This window comes from Narcine bancroftii, chromosome 5 (genome assembly GCF_036971445.1).
Source record: "Narcine bancroftii isolate sNarBan1 chromosome 5, sNarBan1.hap1, whole genome shotgun sequence".
Lineage (NCBI taxonomy): Eukaryota > Metazoa > Chordata > Chondrichthyes > Torpediniformes > Narcinidae > Narcine > Narcine bancroftii.
The window spans coordinates 106,122,667-106,140,804 of NC_091473.1; the positions used below are offsets into that span (position 1 = coordinate 106,122,667).

Consider the following 18,138-nt stretch of genomic DNA (forward strand, 5'->3'; position numbering starts at 1 on the left):
CTGAGCACCCCTTCCAGCACTCCACTCATCTTCCTGCTCTTCATGCATATGTAGAATGCCTTTGAGATTTCCTTAATGTCAAGGCCTTCTCATATCCTCTCCTACCTCTCCCAAGTCCCTTAAGTTCCTCCCTGGCTAACTGAAAGTATCAAGAGCCCTGACTAGTTTTTGCTTCCTCCTTCTTTTTGACTAAATGTCCTACTTCTCTTGTCAACCATGGGTCCTTTATCATTCATCCTTTCTCTGTCTCAGCAGGACAAACCTATCTTAAATCACATGTAAGTGGTCCTGAAACATTCGTGCTGTATATTTTCCTGAGATCATCTGTTCCCAATTAATGCTCCTAGTTTCCTACCTAATACCATCATAAGTAACCCTCCCTCAATTAAATACTTTCCATCCTATCCTTGTCCATGGCAATTCTAAAGGTCAGGGAGTGGTGGTAAATATTTCTGAAATGCTCTCCCACCAAGAGGTCTGTGCCTCACCAGGTTCATTGCCTAGTAGTAGATCAAGTATGCTCACTTCAAGAGTAGGCCAGTCAACACACAGTGTCAGGAATCTTTCTTGGACATGCCCAACAACTTCTGCCCCATTGAACCTCTGCACCAAGGTGGTGCTGACCAATATTTGAGAAGCTGAAGTCAAACTTGACAACAACCCTGTTATTTTTTCACCTTAAATAACTGTGACACTTTTCTGCAACCTTCCTGGCTTAATTATATCCTCCCCATAATTGGGAAACCAGAAATGCACCAGTAATTCCCAAGTGTGGCCTAACCAATAATTTGTACGAATGTAACATGACATCACAACTCCAATACTCAATGTCTAGGCCTATAAAGGTTGGTATAACATCCACCTTTTCAACTGCCCACTACAACATCAATTTTGGTATCATCTTCAAACTTAGTAATCATGCCACCTACATTCTTTTCCAAATCATTATAATATATGTATAAATAAATAAAACAATTTATCCATACTTTTAAATGTATATATATATATATATATATATATCTTCTTTGGCTTGGCTTCGCGGACGAAGATTTATGGAGGGGGTAAACTGTCCATGTCAGCTGCAGGCTCGTTTGTGGCTGACAAGTCCGATGCGGGACAGGCAGACAGGATTGCAGCGGCTGCAGGGGAAAATTGGTTGGTTGGGGTTGGGTGTTGGGTTTTTCCTCCTTTGCCTTTTGTCAGTGAGGTGGGCTCTGCGGTCTTCTTCAAAGGAGGTTGCTGCCCGCCAAACTGTGAGGCGCCAAGATGCACGGTTTGAGGCGATTTCAGCCCACTGGCAGTGGTCAATGTGGCAGGCACCAAGAGATTTCTTTAGGCAGTCCTTGTACCTTTTCTTTGGTACACCTCCGTCACGGTGGCCAGTGGAGAGCTCGCCATATAACACGATCTTGGGAAGGCGATGGTCCTCCATTCTGGAGACGTGACCCACCCAGCGCAGCTGGATCTTCAGCAGCGTGGACTCGATGCTGTCGACCTCTGCCATCTCGAGTACTTCGATGTTAGGGATGAAAGCGCTCCAATGAATGTTGAGGATGGAGCGGAGTCAACGCTGGTGGAAGTGTTCTAGGAGCCGTAGGTGATGCCGGTAGAGGACCCATGATTCGGAGCCGAACAGGAGTGTGGGTATGACAACGGCTCTGTATACGCTTATCTTTGTGAGGTTTTTCAGTTGGTTGTTTTTCCAGACTCTTTTGTGTAGTCTTCCAAAGGCGCTATTTGGCTTGGCGAGTCTGTTGTCTATCTCGTTGTCGATCCTTGCATCTGATGAAATGGTGCAGCCGAGATAGGTAAACTGGTTGACTGTTTTGAGTTTTGTGTGCCCGATGGAGATGTGGGGTGGCTGGTAGTCATGGTGGGGAGCTGGCTGATGGAGGACCTCAGTTTTCCTCAGGCTGACTTCCAGGCCAAACATTTTGGCAGTTTCCGCAAAACAGGACGTCAAGCGCTGAAGAGCTGGCTCTGAATGGGCAACTAAAGCGGCATCATCTGCAAAGAGTAGTTCACGGACAAGTGTCTCTTGTGTCTTGGTGTGAGATTGAAGAGACTGCCATCCGTGCGGTACCGGATGTAAACAGCGTCTTCATTGTTGAGGTCTTTCATGGCTTGGTTCAGCATCATGCTGAAGAAGATTGAAAAGAGGGTTGGTGCGAGAACACAGCCTTGCTTCACGCCATTGTTAATGGAGAAGGGTTCAGAGAGCTCATTGCTGTATCTGACCCGACCTTGTTGGTTTTCGTGCAGTTGGATAATCATGTTGAGGAACTTTGGGGGGCATCCGATGCGCTCTAGTAATGTACATATATATCTTTGGCTTGGCTTCGCGGACGAAGATTTATGGAGGGGTAATGTCCACGTCAACTGCAGGCTCGTTTGTGGCTGACAAGTCCGATGCGGGACAGGCAGACGCGGTTGCAGCGGTTGCAAGGGAAAATTGGTTGGTTGGGGTTGGGTGTTGGGTTTTTCCTCCTTTGTCTTTTGTCAGTGAGGTGGGCTCTGCAGTCTTCTTCAAAGGAGGATGCTGCCCGCCGAACTGTGAGGCGCCAAGATGCACGGTTTGAGGCGATATCAGCCCACTGGCGGTGGTCAATGTGGCAGGCACCAAGAGATTTCTTTAGGCAGTCCTTGTAACTCTTCTTTGGTGTACCTCTGTCTCGGTGACTGTACATACATATATATATATATATATATATATATACACGCACACACACACACACACACACACACACACACACACACACAAACACACACATATATATAAAATGTACACATAATTATATATAATGCACACACACACGCGCATATATATATTTTTTTTTTTAAATTTTATTTATATTTATAAAACTAATATTAAAGGACCTACTACATATTCCTGCAGCCCACAGGTCTCCAATTTGAAAAGAACCTCTGAATCAATATTCTCTGCTTTCTACCAATGCCAATTTTTATTACATTCTGGATCCCATGTAACATATCCTTCTCAATTAGCCAACCAGTAGGGACCTTGTCTATGTGGACTTCAGCAAGGCATTTGATAACATCTATTGTTCTGCCCTTGTCAATCCTTTTGGTCACCTCAAAAAATTCAGTCAAATTTTTAACATCATCTCCTACAATAAAGCAATGTTATCCATCCCCAATTAGACTTTACCTATCCAAAGCCAAATAAATCCTAACCTTAAGAATCCCTAAAATGTTCCTGAAGCCTTTCTTAAATAAAGGCACAACATTAGACATCCTCCAGTCTTCAAGTACCTAATGTGACTAATGAATATACAATAGTCTCTGCAAAATGTTGAAGGATCCCACTTTGCCACACAATGACAAAGCAAAGAATTTAAATGTTGAATTTTGAAATACACACAAAGCTTGTTTTTGGTTAAAATGCATATTATTCAAACCTGACAAGCTAAAACTCAATTTTCAAAACACTATTTTGTCTAAAAAGACAATTTTTGAAATCTCAATTTTAATATATAATTGCATCTTATTGCATTAAAATAGTAAAATTGAGATTCTTGGTGAGTCAGTTGGATATTATAATGTTATTTTTTTTTAAAACATTCTAAAAATTCTTAATCAAAGCATTATATTTCTTGGCATTTGTTGAGTTTCAAGGATATAAGATATTTTTATTAAAAAAAAGATAATCAAATGAAAATAGAAAAGATAAAAAGCGGTCAACTGTAATCTGTACATAATCAGTTTAAAGCATCCTGATTAGATGGACTGTGAGCGGCATCGTGAGAAAAACTTAATCAAGTGTAGTGTTTTACTTAGCGATTAAGTATATATCAATTGATGGTATTCCAAAATCCTTAGTAATCCAGCCACTCAAATAAACATTTAATGAGTTTATGTTCAAAAAAACCTGGCAGTGGATTTGGTTAAAACTGATTTCACGCACAATACTTTTCCTCCCCTTTCTCTGATTTAGTAGTTTAAAAGGTTATTTTCTTTTGTTAGAAAAATTACAGAATTTTAAATCCAACTTGCATAAAAATACATTCAAGTATTTCAACTTACATGAGACCAAAGACAATATAATTTGGTAAAGGTCTAAGTGTAACTTGGCCTTGTAAAAAAATAATTCTGTACTAAAAGATATTTTTGGTAATTTTGTTTCAAAATATTTATGAATACTCTTAACAATGATTTTATTTTTAAATGAAATAAATGAACATCAAGCAAGTTTTAGATTAGAATGAGAGGAAAGTTTTTTTCATTTAAAAAAACTCAAAACATTGATGAGGATAAAGGATTCTCGAGTACTTCGATGTTAGTGAAACTCTCTTCCAGTTCTCCCCCCCACCCCTGTCCAGGGCAAAACTTTCTAGAACATTTATTATAGTGATTATTACAATTTTAAAGATAAACTGTTACAAAGAACTAATTATACATTGCTATATTTTTATTCAGCTTTTCCATGTTGAATGTTTATTATACATGTTGTCTTCTACCCCAAAAATATCTTCATCAGAAGAATTACATTTTTTTCCACCAGATAAACACTAAACTGTGCCAAAAACAATTTATTGAAGGGTGGAGAAAAATAAATAGTAGTGGGAAGGCTGGAAGAAAGAAATGCTGTAATTTTTAATAAATATGTTATCTAAAGACAAAACTTGTTCAGATGACAAGACTGAAAAATTAATGGAGCTTAAGCTAATATCTTAAAAGGTCACTTACATCTCTAGCTTTTCCGTAGAATGCTTCTTGAAAGGCAGCCTCAAGTGATCCAATAAAGAATACAGGATGGCAATCACCATATCTATTATTTGACAAAGATAAAGTTTAATTCATGCTAAAAAAATAATAATCACATAAACGACTGATCTTTTTACTGACAAGAACATAAAAATTGAAACAAAAATTGACCATTCAGATCCTGGAGAACAGTCCACCATTCAAAAATAATAATGACAAACTTTACAGTGCCACACTTTCTTGATAATTCTTAACTACTGTTTTGTCCAAAAGCAACAAAAGAAATTCAATTGTGAATAGAATTCAAGATTTCTAAAAAAAAATATAATTCTCCAAGTGAAGAAATTTTCTCCATCTCAGTCCTAAATAGTTTATTCACTATCCTCAGACTGCTAGATTCCCAGTCAGGGAAAACAACCTCTAATATCTTTGCAATTAATCCCTCTAAGATTTTTGTGTGTCTCCATGCAATCACCTCTCATTTGACTAAAATTTCAGAAAATGCAGCCCATTGAAGAAAAGGCACAAGGCACCAAGTCTGTACGAAGCTTTGTTGAGTATTTACGTTTGGCTGGTTGAAAGTTAGAAAGGGGATCTGCAGTTTATTAAAAGACCGAAGTTGGTAGTGGTGAACATTTTCACCAGTTCGTTTTCTGCCAAGCATAAATTCACGTTCTTTTTCTACAAAGTGTAAATTTTGAGTCTGCAAGAAAATATGTGTATGAATGGTTCCTCGTACACCAAAATAAGTTGCTGGACCAGATACTCAAGTGAAACTTAATATCTGAAAGAGTTTTTTTTTGGGGTGGGAGGTCATGGGGGTACAGAGGGAAAGAAAATAAAGTACAATATTTTAAAAAGGTGAAAAATGCAGGGCAAACTCAAAAATCAATAAGATGAATATCAATAACAATTCATTTTTTCAATATCATTTGTGTTAAGACATGCTCTTCAAATTCATTTACATTGGAAACAACATGTAATGATCCGATGTTTTATATTTTTTTCAGAGCAAAATGGTATTGTTTTTAACAGTGCCATTGATTTGGGGTCAGCACCAAATTAACAAATGAGGTAATTCATTCTGCTTACAGCTACCCAAAACCTACTACATGCGCATATCTGAAAGCCAAATTTAAAATCACTGAGTACCCTACAATAAATTTTATTTTAAAATTTAGACAAATAGCACGGTAACAGGCCATTTTGGCCCATGAGTCTGTGCCGCCTAATTTATACCCAATTAACCTATATCCCGGTATGTTTGAACAGTGGGAGGAAACCAGAACCCCCTGGGGAAAACACAGAGACATGGGGAGAATGTACAAACTCCTGACAGACAGCGTGGGATTTGAACCCCAGTCTCAATCACTGACGCTGTAAAGATGTTGCACGCACTTCTCTAAAGGTGTATTCTACAGAAAACCTCCTCAATGCAAAACTGAAATATGTGTAGGATGCACCAGAAATAAAATCATGATCTTTCATTCAATGGAAAATTGTTCAACCGAATAATGGAAGAAAGTTTAATGCAAAAGGAGAAAAAGCAGAAAACACATTTATTCTTATGTATTTCAGATAAAAATCTCCAATACTATTTAAAAATCTGTAAGAGGCTCTATATTCATGAAGGGATGGCCATCTACAATATTAACTCAGTGCTCCCTCTCCATAAATGCAACTTGATCTGCTGAATATTTCCAGTACCTGTATTTAAAATTCTCACAATTGCAGAATTTTTTTTGTCTGCGACTCTCATTCATCTCTCTGTTTACCGACCTCCAGGCAGTTCAAATATAATTAAATGAACAGAAGTGCTGGAGAAACTCAAGGATGAAGGGCTCAAGCAAGTTAGTTATATATCTTTGCCTCTTATGGATGGTGTGCGTACTGCTGAGTTTCTTCAACATTTTTGTTTATTTAATACAATCACAGCATATGCAGACTTTCTTGTTTCACTCCTTAGCTACAATTAATAAGCATTCAATGCCTTCTCTAATTGGCATCAACAACATTTTAATCACTGTAGAATCTTGGTCTTCTTTCTCATCACTTTACTCATTCCCCCTTTCTATGTTATACATGCTCATTTTCTCACTCATCCAGTTCTAATGGAACATCATCAAACTGAAACAAATCATTTTTCTCTTCACAGATGCTACATGACTAGAGTATCTCCAGTTTTTTTTTGTTTTTATTTCAGATTTCCAAAGATTCACAGTCCAGTTTATCTTCTTATCATATTTCTGTAACTATTTATTGTTGTCATACACAAAATATTAAGTAATTTATTACAAAGTTCCAATCTTCCCTGCCCCATCTCTTCTTTCCATGCAGCTCCCAGTGCAAATGGATTTAAATTATTCTTTATTACCTGACATTAAAAATTAAAAAATGTTCTTGAAATGATTGGTAAAATTAACTGAACTTCTCTTTAAGGAAAATGTAACTGTACCTTGAAGAAAATTCTGCAGTAAATTGTAATAAGGCATCTCCCTCATTTTCAGCATCATCGGGCACTACCATAGAAATACAAAGATTAAGGTCAGATTTCTGGATGACAGAGATTTGGAAATATTCAGCGGTTCTTCAAATTTTACTTCTTTGTTAGCACAAAATTACTTCTTTGTAACTTCAACCTCAAAATATTCATTGAAAACACAATTTGAAGTTGTAGAATGAAGTAGTGGAATGTGCATTGCACTTCACCAGTTGATATTTTATTGACCCAGGAGCATGGCAGGTAGGATAAAATAAACCAAATGAATTGCTGCCTTTCTAAGGCTTTTTTATTTTGTATACCAGTAGATGATATAAAATTCACTGTTATTTATTTACTTAAAATTATTACATAGTTTATATCAATCTGACAATTTCACTTAAAACTAATAAGGGATCTAAGATTTAAATAAATCATAGCTAAAATAAATACAATAAATATTACTTTGTCAACCCCTTCATAATAGTTTCTCACTTTACCCGTCTTTCCATTCTCACACCTTCTTACCCTCATCCCCAGCTTCTTTCCTTATTTGTAATATCACCTTTTCCATAACAGTCTTGATAAAGACTTCACACCGAAACATTAACTGACCATTTCTACTCATGCTTGCTGCCTGATTTGCTGAGTGCCTCCAGCAATTTGTTTGCTCTAAAAATATTCTTAACCATGATTAAAATCTGCAGCATAAACATGAAACAAATATAACAACTACCATATTTACTCACAAATACAAGAGAGATCCTTGGGGTGCATATTAATGAATTTCAGTTTATGGATTCAGTCAGTACAAAGACCATTCAGTTATGCCTGAGGAGGAACAACATTTTGGTTTTTCACCTATTTAATGTTTAAGTTAGCTTTCTCATGGTACAATTTCCACTTCTGATTATCTTTGTCAATGGCATTATATCAATAATTTTATATTTCATAGAATGATTTTGCAAGAACAATTAAGAATTTGGATTAGAAAGTTTATAGTTGATGAGATTTTGGTTATCAAAATGGTGCACCAATAAAAGTTTAATATACATAATTTACAGCAGACATTACTTCAATTGCAAGTGCACTTTGAATCAAAATTTAAACTATTTGCAGATTTATTTGAAATATAGCCCAAAACATTCTGAATTTAATGTAAATAAACATCACTAACAAATTAATTCATCACAACTATTAAATGAAGCCATCTGCTATTTAATAACTCAACAGAAGTTACTTTTATGAAACCTATTTTCTTTACTTAACTCAAGCTGAATCAAATTAGTATCCTTTATTTGGTGGGACTATATCTAAAGCGCTGCATAAAATGTATACGTTGAATGGTGGTAGCCAGTAAAATCATTGAAAACGTGACTAAGGCCTAGTTTAATGATTCATAGTCGAGAGATAATAGAATTTTTTAAAATTTTGGTATGATTAAGATATTCAAAATAAATTAAGGAATAAAATTCTGTCCACGTAGCTAGGATACATGGCTGGGCAAACAGGGGGCCTGGGCACAAAGTATACTAAAGTAAAATTAAGTTTTATTCTAGTAAGTAGATGCTTCCAAAGAAAATGGATTCCAAAAGATGTTCCAAATATGTATATCCCTAATATGTATTGAAGTGCCATAGGTTTCAATGGAAGCAAGTTTCAGAAAGGAAGCTCAAAAGTTATACTTTAAGTACATACAACTTAGAACTAATAATTACTTTATTGTATTATATAAATTATAACACTAACAGCATTTGTGTTGTTAATCACCACTGTCCACTGCAATGTGCTTGATTATTTATGGAGATTGGAAAAAAATTTCCTTAGTTTCCTGTATTAGGTTTTTGAAGAGATTAATATCTAAATGGAATACAAGGAAAGGAGCGAGTTCAATAGGATGCATATGTTACTCAACAGGATAGGCATGATTAATCAGTGGCTTTTTATTGTCTTTTATTGCACACATTATAGCTTTTCTCTTGAATCAAACAGACTGAATTTGCCTATCACTGTAGTCTATCTTTACAATTTATTTTGCATCTTACTTCTGGGATTCTCATTGCTCCATCACTGACTGCTGGTCAGTGCACCATCAGTACATATTTAGATACATAACTTTTGGATTCTCAGGTCAATCTTTGCTGTTTCTAATCAATTCACCATTCTTTCAGTGCGTCCTCAAGGAACTTGACCACACTGATTATGTTTTGTATACTTCCAGCACTTGCCAAGATCTATGGTCTTTCCACAAGTCAATCTGATCACTGTCAACAGAGAGTCACCCTGTTCATTTTTCAACTGAATTTCACCAGTGAATCCATTTCTCATCTTTCAATTTCAACCCTTCCATACCTTCTCCCCACATCAGACCCAATCTCTTGAGGCACAAGAGATTGCAGATGCTGGAAACTCGAGCAAAAACAAACTGCTGTATGAACCAACCCACCCCTTCCCAACAAACCCCTTCCTCATCACCACTTTTATATTGCTCATCTTCCCTTGCCTGTCTCAGTTCTGAAACTAACTGGGACTCAAAAAGTCGACTGTCAATTCTCTTCATGGATGCTGCCTGACGAGTTCCTCTAAAAAGTTTGTCTTTTACCCTAATCTCTTCAAATTTTGTAATAAGTTTGCTGTGTGCTCAGTTAAGGGTACATTTAGACTGCTGCTCTGGTCTTAACCCTCTGGTTAAGTCAATGATTACTTACTGATGGTCACAGGTTTCTGAATTTTGCTAGTCTTCAACATTAACAAAGCAATCCTTGTCCAATTATTCATTTTTCTTGATAGCCAAATCCTCCTACAACCCACTTCTTCCCATACTTTGTAAAAAAAAAGATCAGCATTTAAAATCCCCATGTTATTACATTGTTTGCTAATTCAATGATCCATTCTTTTAGTTCACCTGTGATTTCCTTTCCTGTGGGAAAATTGTTCAAGTTCAAATCCTATGCACTTACTTTGCGATAAACTCAATTTTGCTTCTTCATAGAGGCTTATTTTATTTTTGCCTAATTGTCTACATTAGTTCCACTGGGGTTTGGTCTCCTCTATTAAAATAATAATGCTCTCACGATCACTCTAAAAGGCAAAGATAATCCAGGCCTCTTCTTCAATATAAACTGCTTCTTTAAATTACTTTTCATCCTGCTAGACATCTCTACAAAAAAAATGGCAAAGCTGCCTGAACTATGATTTGATATGCTTCATTTATGGGAGATGGTTCATTAGCTACATCTAGTTTGATTATAAATGTTTACTCTCAAATAATTAAACAAAATAAAACAGTAACAATGAATTGTAAAAAGCCAGTGTTTGTGGGCTGGAAGGGCCTGTTTCCGTGCTGTATCTCCAAATTAAAATTAAATTAAGAAGTATTTAATGTTATCAGTGACACCAACGTACTCATTGGAGATTTTTTTGATCCAGAAGAAATCATGCCAAAAAGTTCACCGTCATCAACTCCAAACTCAGTAGCATCTTCAAAGTCATCTCCTTCGCTGTCACTGACCATGTGAACATCTGTGCACTATGGATTTAACAGAAGTCAAATTAATAATTTCAATCAAATAAATTTTAATACAAACATTAAATAACAATGAAGTAAAAACAAATACACTACCTAATTTATATTTTAAAGAATTTACAAGGGTTGATAAGATTAAGTAGTCCATTTGAAATCATTATCTAGACAGATTGAGGCTTTTTCAAAAGAAGCGAAGAAAGAAAAATCAAAAGCAAAATGTTGTAGATACTTAAATTCTGAAATTATAGCAGAATGTGCTGGAAATACCCAGAAGGTCAAGCAGTATTTATGGAGAGTGAAACAGAGTTGATGTTTCAGTCCAAAATATTTCATCAAAACTGGGAGAAATTTTTAAAAAGTTTTAATCTGAAGTCCAAGGTAGACCAGGGGAAGGAAACAAAGGACAAGATGCATGACCAGGGAGATTGAATAACACAAGTGGTGGTAAAAAGGGGAATTAGGGCATGTTTGGGGGAGGCGTAAACTTATCTGAAATAGAACAATGCTGGAAATGAGAAACAAATGGCAGGAGTGGACAATTATCTGAAACAGTTGAGCCCCTCAGGCTGCAAATTGTGAAGTTGGAAGGTGAAGTGTTGCTTCATCAAAGCTCAATGTCAGCTTGAGGAGCAATGTCCCAAGACCAAAGACTGAGGTCAAAGTGAGAGTGTGATAGAAATTAAGATAGCAGACAGTGGAAGCTTAGGATTGCTTTTGAGTACTCAATGGGGATATTGTTCAAAACATTCACCTGATCTTTATATGCTTTCCCCAATCACCACACTGAAAGTACTGACCATTGCACTGGAAAATAGTACAATTGCTGCTTCACCTGGAAGAAGAGCTTGGCTCTATGGACAGGAAGGGAGCATGGACAAGAGTCGGTAAAGCACTTCTAGCAGATAGAGAAAAGATGCCTATTGATGGACTAGTGTTACAGTGGAAGCAATTCATTTACAGTGCTGAAAGGAGAAGTGAGTGAAAGAGTTGTCTGATGGTGGAATCATGTTGAAGTCATTGGAAAGTACAGAGGATGATCCATTGCTGTCTCGAATATTCCTCAAGATTGCCCTGTCATTTACAGAGATCATAATTTTTCCTGAATAAAGTTCACTTTGGTGCTATTAGTTTGCCTTTTCTTGCTAACTGCTAATTTCTTAGTGCCCCAAAATCAGCCTGGATTGTTCTCAATGATTGAACCCATACATTCCTCCAAGATAAAGAATTATAAAGAAGGCCAACATGGCCTGTTTCCACTCCGTAAATGGTTATATGATTATATATGATTGACAAACCATCAACCAGCAGTGACCCTGCTGCCTCGTAGCTCCACATTCCTGGGTTCAATGTGATCTCAGGTGGAATTCGCTCATTCATGGCCATTGAGTTTCCTCCCACAACCAAAGACATGCTGATAACTAGAACATGACTGTAAACTACTCCTCAGTATACACAAGTGGGAAAATGATCAAGGGGAATGATGCGCATAAGAGAGAGAACAAGTGATAGGGTTGTATGAAAATATGTAGAGTACAGTATTTATATACATGACATGATGCAAAAATTAAAATAAAACTCTCTGCTCCATCATGATACATATCCATCTATGAGTTTTGCAATATTCTTTCTATTCAGAAGCCAGTTCAATGAAACTATTAGCTTTGTTTTCACCACTAATCCTGGCAACCCATTCCAGGCACATACTGTGAAAAACTTTGCTCCTACATTTCTTTTAAATTTTCCTCTGTCACCTTAAACACATATTCTAAAATGTGACATTGTTACTCTGCAAAAAATATTCTGAATGTCTATTATATCAATGCCTCTCAGAATTTTATGAATTTCTATCAGGTTACCCCTCAGCCTCCAATTTTCCAACAAAAACAACTTCAGTTTGTCCAACCTCCCCCCATAGCTCATATTCTCTAATCTAAGCAACATCCTGGTTTTGAAACCCTTCACATCCTTCCACTAATGGACAACCAGAATTGCACAAATTGCTCTCTGCAATTTTATATTTAGTGCCCCAGCTAAAGAAGGCAAGCATACCATACACCTTCTTTACCATCCTATATATATGCATGACCACTTTCAAGTAGCACTGGATGTGAACCCATAGATCCCTCTGCACATCAATGTTTTTAAAAATCCTGCCATTCACTGAATATTTCTTTTATATTTGACCTCCCAAAGTCCAACACCTCACACATCCTAATTAACCTCCATCTGCCATTTCTCTGCCTATATCTGTAACTGATCTGTGGTATTCTTTGATAGCCCTCTACGCTTCCACAATTCCTCAAATCTTTGCCATCTGCAAACTTACAACGATATATTTTTATATCTCTATCAAAAACAACAGGTGTCTGAACACTGATCCTTGTGGAACACTTGTTTAAATGTCTCAGCTTTTCTTTTTCTTTCCTCTTAATATTTTCCCACCATGGAATCACTGGGACTCACATATACTTTTGCTATTTTAGGAAAATATGAGGGGAAGCTCTCAATCAAATAAGATATTAAACCAAGATCCATTAGCCCTTCTGGGTGGGCATAAATTATTCTATTGCAATACTTTGAAGTAAGGCAGAATAATCCCATTCCCATTATTAAAACACTTTATCTGTCATTTTTTATATTTGTGGGACCTTGCACAAACCAAATAGAATTGCTGTGTTTTATACTTTATAATAATAATTGAAATTCAAAAGTAAACTGAGGCTATGAACAACACATATAAATTCAAGTATTTCTTTTCACTGAAGCAATTTTCATTCACATTCCAATGACAATTGACTGAACACTAGATGAGCTGATGATGTGAAGACAATATTCATTAATTATTCATAGAGCCATCTACAACCAGGCTGTTCAAGTTAATTACAAGTAACCACAGCAATAAAGCTGAAGTGGTTTATTTAGAAAACGTGAACTGTAATACTACAAAATACTGTGCATTTCTCATTTGCCTGTAACAAGATTATCTAGCAAAGCTTTATGGAACACATCTTTTACTGAAGATGACTAATGGTAACATTTAGACAGGAAACAATTGTATTTCTCTTATTCATACGTTTTTGTGTCTTTCCTTTCTAGCTATTACACAAAATGACCTCCCAAAAGAAAGGAGAACATTGCGGCTCTCAGAAATCATATTTCAGCCATGCAAGAGAATCACCTTTTATGTGACTTAATTACCACAGGTAATCTGCACAAACTTACCTGGACTCGATCAAAATGGCTCACCTTCTTGGTCATAAGTATTCTGGATCTCAGCAACAAGTCCTGGGTGACAGCAGGGTTTCCAATGGAGCAGTGAAGTGACTCCTCCCCAAAAATCCTAAACAACTTTTACAACCAAAGCCCTAGACCAAATTTAGTTGCTGTCAGATCACTAAATTTCAGAAATGTCCCTGAATATCTTTAACACTCAGAGATATTTTAAAACATTTAAAAATGAAGTGATAAAAAATAACATTTAAAATAAAAAATGAGAATAAACTGCATTAAAACATTAACCATACTAAAATAATTTAAAAATTATTCCATATTCTCCTTTTCTCTCCTTGTTCCAGCTCCACAAAATCCAGTGAAATTCTGTGGCAGGGTTAGACCCAGCACAGAATTCACAAAATAATTCCATCAAATAAATCGCTGAAGAACATCAGAATGTTGGGCTCTGCCACTCACAGTTCTGAGGCCAATGGGAAATTCAGAACTGTGTGTGTCTGGTAGGCACAAGGTAATATTCTTAGCCAGTTAGTTGCAGATACTCGGATTGTATCCCAAAATGCCAACACTTCAGAGGATGGAAGGATGGATGTTAAATCAATGACAGTTGTGCTTTGCGACATCAACCAGAGGTGCATGGATTTATGGGATCAATTCAGATAAGCACAAAGTACATCTTCTAACAATGTTGTAGATAGTAAAGAGGATTTGAGGGATCAAGAGATAAACCATTCACTGCAATATACCCAGCCTCTGCATAACATCTATTGTCACTTTATTCACATGAATAGTTAATTTAGCCTTCAGTACAATGAAAAATCCCAGAAAGATTTGATAGTAGACCTAATGATAATAGAAAGTCAGTTGGGCATTCTTTCTTGGAAATAACAACATCCAATTTTTTTTGGTAAATTGATAAATAGGAAGTACAAGAAAGGCTAGATGCACTTAAAGAGGATAAATCCTCAGGTCCAGATGGATTGCATCCAAGAATGCTGCAAGGACAAGGAATCCTCAACCATAATCTTTCAAACATCTAGAGATGGTGGTTAACAAGAATCATAGGACAAAAATGTTATACCCTTGTTCAAAAAAGTGCATAGGATTAATCCATGACTACAGACCGATTGGACTTACCCCAGAAATGGGAAAGGCTCTGGAAATCAATAGTCTGCAACAGAATTAGTAATTGGAAAAATATGGATTGATTAGAAAAAGGCATTACTAATTTGTTATAGGTAAATCACATTTTAGATGAAGAATCATGGAAGGTCCTTAAGGGAACTGTGATTGAATTAGCATTTGTGGACTTTTAAAAATAATTTGATAAATTGCCTTCCAATAGGTTTGTCATCATTCACAAAGGCCACAGAATAAAGGAGGTTGTAGCAGCATGGAAGGAAAATTTGTAAAGGAGGAATAAGGAATGCTTTTCTTCACTAGTCAGGTACAAACTAAAAGCACATGGATATAATGCTGGAAGTTTATACAACTATGTGCAATAATATATCTCAGGAAGGTGATGGTAGTGAACACTGCAATGATTGCATGCTGAAAGGAAATTGAAACATTGATTCATAGATTTTGGCCCTGATTTGAGCACTGACACATAACTGGACTGGAAAGATGTTGAGAAGATTTTGAAGGATGTTGCCAGGATGGAAATACTTTACCAAATGGAAAAGACTGGATAAAACCTAGAATTATTTTTTTGGAACAAAGGAAGCTGAGAGGAAACTTAATTGATCTATAAGATTCTGAATGTTAGTAGAAAGTGAAGCAAAAAAAAATAAAGATGCTGGAAATCTGAAAATTAAAAAAAAATAGAAAATCCTGAAATAGTAGTTCAGGTAGCATCAGTAGAGAGCAAAACAGAAACAATATTTTGATCAGAGTTCATTAAACTGAAATGGACTCTGCTCTACTTTCCACAGATGCTTTCAGCAGTTTCTTGTTTTGTGTGAATAGGAATGCAAGAGGGCCAAGGGGCATGGATTTAAAATAATTGGCAGAAGGATTACAAAGGAGATTAAAAAACCATTTTGAAACTTGGGGACCAGGGTGCACCAGATTAAAAGGCAGTACAGTCAGAAGCACTTATCACAATTAAAAAGTGCCTGGTGTGTAAAGAGTTATGACAAGTTGATTATGAACCAAGTGGTGGACGGTGAAATTAGACAGAGAAGGTCTTCTTTAACTGGCATTGAGAAATGGGCTGAAAGGTGCCCTTCTTTGATATATATTGTCGATTAATAAATTGAGATTTTTCAGCATGCAGAAATCAAACTAAATGTCCCTCTATCTGTTAGCAGCCCAAGAATATTGACTTGCTACATCAAAGTGCAAGAAAAAAATAAAATCTAATATGCACAATTATATGATATAATATAAGAAAATATTGAAAAGCCAACTTTCAAGCATCCAGTAAAAAGTATTAAATTTAAAATTACTGTAATTATGAAACCAAAACATTTGTTACCTCTTCAGACCGTTCCCTGGTTTGTGTAGGTGGCAGCCTTTTACTAACTGTTAGCCGATGGCAGGGATAATTGAGTCCAACAGCAGCTAAAGTAATCTGCAAAAAGAGTCCCAGAGTAACATTAAATAAATGTATATGTTGTGCAGCATAGATTACCAAGGCATTATCATGCTCCTTTAGACAAAAACAAATGACCAAAATGTTTAGTATTCCAGTTTTCATCTTTACAAATCAGTTTTAGTCTCAAATACAGTTTGTAACACAATTTTGAAAGTGTATTTTCAGAAGAATGCTTGGCACCAGTGGCATACTGGAATGACACCAGTGCAATCTTTAAGCCAAAACACAATGCTGGAGAAAGTCAGCAGGTCAAAGAGCGTACTTTATACAGCAAAGATAAAGATACATAACTAACATTTCGGGCTTGAGATCATCATCAAGGTATGAGAAAAATGTAGGTAGACACCTGAATAAAATGGTGGGGGGGGAAGGGTGGAGGAGGAGCAGGGGACGAGCACATACCCACAGGCAAGAGGTTATATATAGAAGGGTAAGGGAGGGCATGAGAAAACAGGGAAAGGGGTATATGTATGTGAATAGAGATGGCAGGAGGTGGATAACTGGAGGAAAGTAAATAGAGGGAGAGGGAAAACAGAGAAAAATGAGGTTGATGTTAATGTTACCCAGTTGGAGAGTATTCAGTGTCCAGACAAAATATGAGGTGTGGTTCCTCCAATTTATGAATGACCCTGGTTTGGCAGTGCACAAGGCAATAATATTGGGGCAGGAGCGGACGCAGAATTGATTGAAATGGTGGGTAACAGGGAGATCTCTTTGTCATTGAAGAGGACAGAGTGGAAGTGATCAGTGAAGCAATTTTCCAGTCTGCATCCAATTTTTCCGATGTAGAGAAGGCCACCACAGGAGTACTGGATGCGGTAGATGACTCCCACAGATTCACAAGGGAAGTGATGTTTCTCTTGGAAGAATTGTTTGGGGCCCTGAATGGTGGTGAGGGAGGAGATGTGGCCACAAGTGTGTCAATTCCTGCAGTCACAGGGGAAGATGCCAAGTGGCTGATTAGAGGGAAGCGGTGAGTGGACAAGGGAGTCATGGAGGGAGCAGACTAAGAGTTAACTAAGGAGTTCTCATTGATGAAATCATATAGTAGTAAAATTAGATGCTGAATCATAAAGGTACAAATTACTGTCTTTTTCTAGACTCTAGCCTGGTTTTTGACAAGATTTATTAAAACTAAATGATTTCATAACTATGTTACATTTTTAATATAGTACCACATATAACAGTTACAAATATTCAAGGCTTATTCATTATTACAGAGAAATAGAAGGAATGTATTCATGCAGATAACCTTAGTTCCAGTGAAGTCAACGTGCCAGTTTTAGTGAAGCTAAACTTTGTTGGAGAACACCATCACAACAATATACATAAAATATGAAAGATGGGAGGAACAAATACCAAGATTTATGATACATGCACCACCTCAAAGACTGTCCTAACTTTTACTGGCAAAAGTCATGAAAAAGGGAAAATTAGGACAGTCTTTGAGGTGGTGCATGTATCATAAATCTTAGGAAATGTTTAAAATATATTTGAAGAACACCTTCAATATACAAATACAAATGTTGAATCAAATAAAATCTGACTCAGCAGACCTCAGCAAAAATGTTTTGCATG

At 36.5% G+C, this 18,138-nt stretch overlaps 1 protein-coding gene across 3 annotated transcripts in view; it reads right to left on the bottom strand.

Annotated features, from left to right (window-relative positions):
* The window catches only part of faf1 (Fas (TNFRSF6) associated factor 1), a 332,733-nt gene that overhangs the window by 125,234 nt on the left and 189,361 nt on the right, over positions 1–18,138 (bottom strand). For all 3 annotated transcript variants that reach the window (XM_069938594.1, XM_069938592.1, XM_069938593.1), the window contains exons 9-12: positions 16,441–16,536; positions 10,610–10,733; positions 7,181–7,244; positions 4,708–4,789 (exon numbers count right to left, since the gene is read on the bottom strand). In XM_069938594.1, coding sequence (XP_069794695.1) covers positions 4,708–4,789; positions 7,181–7,244; positions 10,610–10,733; positions 16,441–16,536 — 366 coding nt within the window. The remainder of the gene's footprint in view (positions 1–4,707; positions 4,790–7,180; positions 7,245–10,609; positions 10,734–16,440; positions 16,537–18,138) is intronic.